This window comes from Danio rerio, chromosome 14 (assembly GCF_049306965.1).
Source record: "Danio rerio strain Tuebingen ecotype United States chromosome 14, GRCz12tu, whole genome shotgun sequence".
Taxonomy (NCBI): domain Eukaryota; kingdom Metazoa; phylum Chordata; class Actinopteri; order Cypriniformes; family Danionidae; genus Danio; species Danio rerio.
In genome coordinates this window covers 54,539,001-54,545,000 of record NC_133189.1, presented here as the reverse complement: position 1 = coordinate 54,545,000, position 6,000 = coordinate 54,539,001, and the positions used below count along the sequence as shown (strand labels likewise).

Genomic DNA, 6,000 nt, shown 5'->3' with positions numbered 1-6,000 from the left:
TTCCAACTGATGAGAGGTGCTGTACAAGCCACAGGGAGCGATCATTGTTTTCATATTTCACTATTCTTTTGTTTGATCAAACATAATTCACTGTGTTTGGACCACGTCAGACATAGAAAAGGATTACTTATACACATCATCTCAAAAACAGAGGAGAAACGGCCCTGAAGCGCACAGCATAAGGTAAGAGATGACAGCTGTCTGTGCTATCTGGGGCTGCTTAGTGATCATAAATGTTTTGTTTTCACTTCTGTGGCATGGAAACACCGCGATTCATTCGGCAACTGTGTGATATGTGAATATAATTCAGTTAAAAGAATGCTAGAACTGTATGAGCACCGGCAAGAGCTTTCATTTGAGCTATAACTTGTACATGTGTCATATAAAAAATATGAAAATGAACCAATGTTCAATCCCCAGCTCGGGTATCCAAAATACTGTGTATATAAGTGTAAATAACTTTTGTACAGTAGAATAAAAACCAAAGTGATGCATGTGTGCATAAAATATAGATTCTACACTTTCAAACGACACCACTTATGGGGGTCTGGTGCAATGCTAGCCCTTTAAATCTGAAAGCGAAAGTCGATGATGTCACGGACCTGGTACCGGGTTCACAGTGTTTATAGTTATTATCATATATTCAGTTCAGTACCAGTTTTCTTTATTTTGTCATTCAAAACATCACAATAAATTGTAATGCAGAACGAAATTACATTTTAGACTCAACAAGAACACAAAAAACATCACTATACAAACACTACAAAATCCTAACATAATAAGCTTTTATAATTTCATAAACATTGATAAATATAGTAGTAAAATATAACCTAATATAAAAAAAATTAAAATAAAAAGGGAATAACTTGATACTCAAATACCTATTGCACCATTTGTTATAATAGTTGTAATACTAACAATTTAGGCTGGTTTATTTATTGATTTAATATTTCATACTAGCTATCAATAGTGTTTAAGATGTGGACATTGGCAGATTATTTAGCTTGTTTAAAGGGAAAAACACATAATTTTGACTCATTATTTCTGAAAACAAGATGTTTTTGTACTTATCTAGACAATACTTTTTTATTTCAGACCTTTTTTCTAGATATTTCAGCTAGAAACAAGACAAAACCTCTAAGTAAGAAATGCATTTTCGCAGTGATCATATTGCAATCTCAAGCCAATTTATAATAATTAACTGAACCAAATAAACAAACTAAAAATAAATATATAAAAAACTTTAAACGTCCTTCATTTCAGTTGCCAGAAATGTTTTAAGCAGTTAAACTAAAACTAAACGAAACAGCAGTCAACATCTGAAGCGGCTCAAAAAACGTTGTCGAAATCATCCTAAAACAAGAACGGCTGTTCAATACTTTAATAAAAAGATCAGATGTTGACTACTGTAAACCCCAGTGTTTAGAGTCAACCTTGTAAACAAACACAGAAGAGCATATTTACTTGTTTTCCTCTCCATCCTGCAAGACGTCAAAATGAAGTGAGTTATTATTTAGTTCCTTAAAACAGGCAACAGTATCTAAGCAAATAATATAACAATAAATCAAAGTGAAAACAAGATTATTTTGCTTTCTTCATTGGCAGATTATTTAGCTTGTTTAAAGGGAAAAAACACGGAATTTTGACTCATTTTTCTGAAAACAAGATGTTTTTTTACTTGTCTAGACAATACTTCTTGATTTGAGACTTTTTTTCTAGATATTTCAGCTAGAAACAAGACAAAACCTCTAAGTAAGAAATGCATTTTTGCAGGGATCATATTGCAATCACAAGCCAGAGTTTTAATAATTAACTAAACCAAATAAACAAACTAAAAATAAATATATAAAATCTTTAAACGTTTTTCATTTCAGTTGCCAGAAATGTTTTAAGCAGTTAAACTAAAACTAAACGAAACAGCAGTCAACATCTGAAGCGGCTCAAAAAAACGTTGTCGAAATCATCCTAAAACAAGAACGGCTGTTCAATACTTTAATAAAAAGATCAGATGTTGACTACTGTTAACCCCAGTGTTTAGAGTCAACCTTGTAAACAAACACAGAAGAGCATATTTACTTGTTTTCCTCTCCATCCTGCAAGACGTCAAAATGAAGTGAGTTATTATTTAGTTCCTTAAAACAGTCAACAGTATCTAAGCAAATAATATGATAATAAATCAAAGTGAAAACAAGATTATTTTGCTTTCTTCATCGGCAGATTATTTAGCTTGTTTAAAGGGAAAAAACACGGAATTTTGACTCATTTTTCGGAAAACAAGATGTTTTTTTACTTGTCTAGAAAATGCTTCTTGATTTGAGACTTTTTTTCTAGATATTTCAGCTAGACACAAGACAAAACCTCTAAGTAAGAAATGCATTTTCGCAGTGATCATATTGCAATCACAAGCCAATTTATAATAATTAACTAAACCAAATAAACAAACTAAAAATAAATATATAAAAAACTTTAAACGTCCTTCATTTCAGTTGCCAGAAATGTTTTAAGCAGTTAAACTAAAACTAAACGAAACAGCAGTCAACATCTGAAGCGGTTAAAAAAACGTTGTCGAAATCATCCTAAAACAAGAACGGCTGTTCAATACTTTAATAAAAAGATTAGATGTTGACTACTGTAAACCCCAGTGTTTAGAGTCAACCTTGTAAAGAAACACAGAAGAGCATATTTACTTGTTTTCCTCTCCATCCTGCAAGACGTCAAAATGAAGTGAGTTATTATTTAGTTCCTTAAAACAGGCAACAGTATCTAAGCAAATAATATGATAATAAGTCAAAGTGAAAACAAGATTATTTTGCTTTCTTCATTGGCAGATTATTTAGCTTGTTTAAAGGGAAAAAACACGGAATTTTGACTCATTTTTCTGAAAACAAGATGTTTTTTTACTTGTCTAGAAAATGCTTCTTGATTTGAGACGTTTATTCTAGATATTTCAGCTAGAAACAAGACAAAACCTCTAAGTAAGAAATGCATTTTTGCAGGGATCATATTGCAATCCCAACCCAGAGTTATAATAATTAACTAAACCAAATAAACAAACTAAAAATAAATATATAAAAAACTTTAAACGTCCTTCATTTCAGTTGCCAGAAATGTTTTAAGCAGTTAAACTAAAACTAAACGAAACAGCAGTCAACATCTGAAGCGGCTCAAAAAACGTTGTCGAAATCATCCGAAAACAAGAACGGCTGTTCAATACTTTAATAAAAAGATCAGATGTTGACTACTGTAAACCCCAGTGTTTAGAGTCAACCTTGTAAACAAGACACAGAAGAGCATATTTACTTGTTTTCCTCTCCATCCTGCAAGACGTCAATCCTCTCAGCTCGTCTTTCTCCAAGATGTCAGATCTGAGCGTCTCCAGGGATGAGTTCTCTCGTGTGCAGGACGTCCCGCTCCAACTGTCGCCTCTTCTAGTAGACGCATGTTTGTACTCCATCCCGACTCGCTTTTCTTCTTCTTGGTGACTAAAGATTTCTGTCTGTTAGCTGTGTTGTAAGTTTGGATTGTACCGCTCACTCTTTTACGCTTTCCCGAATTGCAGAAGCAGGATCAAAGTGGAGTAAATCTACATTTTTCCTGGGGTATTGGACGGTAATCCTCTGAGTGGAGCTCTCAGAGATGAGACTTTTGCTTTCAATCCGCACGATATTATTCAAACTCTAACAAGACCTCCCTGGAGGTGCTTCTCAGTGCACTTTGGATTAGTTCCCATGGAAGAGAGCCAGGAATATTTCACAACTAGGATATGCACTTTTGTGACTATTCACGTCTATTTTCGATCTCTTATGCAGATCTTTCTCTTTTTTTTTTTTGGAGTTAAAGTCACCAAACATCCCCCAGACAGAGTGTTTCTTTAAAGGCACGTGCTTGAAGACGTTTTCAGACAATGTCAAAATGAAGGGCAGCTTTCCTGTCGTTTCAAAACACAAATTCAGCCGAAAAGGTCGTCCAATTATGAAGCAAGCAAGGCTTTATTGTGTTCGATCCTTGTGTTGGTGTTATAAACAGTGGATTTCTTTTTTCTCAGGGTGGCTTGAGGCCTGTAAACGTGTCTCAAACTGGGAAACAGCTTGTTGGATTGTTTCAGATTGTGTCAGAAGAGAGCAGGTATATCCACACAGGGGTTTACGTGTTGAACTATAGTTGTGGAGCTGAATGTAAGACCATAGATCGTCCTTTTAACAGCTACTTACTGAAACATAAAATGCAAAACGTGAGTCAACATTTATCATCATGCATCCGACATTTGCATCACATAGCTGTCTGTGAATGTAAAAGGTCTGCAAAGCATCATGAAAAATGGCCTGAAATGATACTTCGCATATTTCAGTTCTAACAAATTTATCACATGCCTGTCTACCGTCTTCAAATTGAGCTATACTTTGATAACCGTAAGATTTGTTGCTCCGGGTATGTTTTGTTGCACGTTTCAGGTGAAAAATTTACTAGAGGGCACTGTCTATATGTTTCAAATTTAAATACTTATGTTTGTTTGTTGTTATGTTTTGGTTGTATGGTTCAAATACACATTCTTGTGCACGTTTAGGAGAAGGCGAAGCTTGTTAGATCAATAAAGATCAACTAGTGGGCCTCGGTGATCCTGCAGGTGGGCCGCGAGATAAAAATTAACTCTGTGATGGATTACTTTAAACTCAGTGCAAAAAACCCGCCTCATGATCGCGTTTCCAACTAGTAGGCAACATATAAGTCTGTTCATTTACAAACTATGCGTGAACTGAAAGTGAAGGTCTCTCTGTGTAATTTTGTGTGAACTATTTAATATAGTTGCATAGTTAAATTAATATAGTTGGATAGTTGATATCTGCATAGTTGTCCAAATGAATGTCCTGTGAGTGTTTTATAACAAACGCGCGCTGATACAGAAGGATCTAGCGAGGCTCAATAGTGTTTCTGCCATGGAATGTAAAATAAAATTGCTTATGAGCTTCAGACGCGCTCTAATGAAGCTGTTCACTGTTCCTGTTAGCGATTTCCCATATCTAGCTGCAAACTCAACCCCCATCAGATCAACGCGTTTCAACAGATTTAGGATGTTTTACTGTATTTTACACTTGTCTGTATATTTTGAAAGTAGATATTTAATAGTAGACATCCAGTCAGTTCAGCTTAAAGCAGAAGCTGCTTGCAATCTCCCTGTTGACTTGTGGTTCTCTTTGAATCTGTGTATGTTTAAAAAAACATAATTATAAAGATTTATATAGTTTTAATATATATAGTTTTAATATATCATATTTATTTTTTAGTTTTAATTATTTATATATATATATATATATATATATATATATATATATATATATATATATGTAATTAAATTTAAATATAAGTATATTTTTAATACAATGCTGATAATAGAAGGCACAACAAATATATATATATATATATATATATATATATATATATATATATATATATATATATATATATAAACCTTTTAAAAGGCAAAGTTTGGAGAAACTAAATTTTTGACCAATCACAACAGGGTATCTAACTAAGATTTTAAAAGGCGGAGTTTAGAGAGATTAAATTCTTGACCAATCACAACAGGATATCTGACTGAGCCAATCATAACAGTTCTAGAAAGGCGAGGTTGCGTAAGACCAGATTTTTGAGTAATCACAATAAGCTAATCATAGCGGACTCTGAGAAAGACTGAGTTTAGAGAGACCAAATTATTGACCAATCACATCAGGTCAATTTTAGCAGTGAAGGCTTCTGAAAGGCGGATATTAGAGACTAAATTCTTGACCAATCACAACAAGATATCTGACTGGGCCAATCATAGTGTAAGCTTTTGAAAGGCAGAGTTTAGAGAGACTAAGTTCTCGACCAATCACAACAGGCCATTCATAACAGTACAGGCTCTATGAAAGGCAGAGTTTATAGAGAGACGAAACTCTTCACGAATCACAACAGGGTCTCTGAATGGGCCAATCATATCAGTGTAGACTATTGAAAGACGGA

General features: G+C 33.9%; 1 protein-coding gene across 6 annotated transcripts in view; it reads right to left on the bottom strand.

Moving 5' to 3' along the window:
• Positions 1–6,000, bottom strand: part of synpo (synaptopodin) — a 170,582-nt gene that overhangs the window by 35,756 nt on the left and 128,826 nt on the right. For 4 of the 6 annotated variants that reach the window (XR_012389999.1, XR_012389997.1, XR_012390000.1 and 1 more), the window contains one exon: positions 647–4,210. Coding sequence is in view for 2 of the 6 variants with exons in the window: in XM_017354522.4 (XP_017210011.3) it covers positions 3,301–3,454 (154 nt within the window). In the remaining 4 variants the exon portion in view is untranslated. Of the gene's footprint in view, positions 1–646; positions 4,211–6,000 lie in introns of those variants that run through there. The other 2 variants (XM_017354522.4, XM_073922292.1) reach the window with 2 other exon arrangements.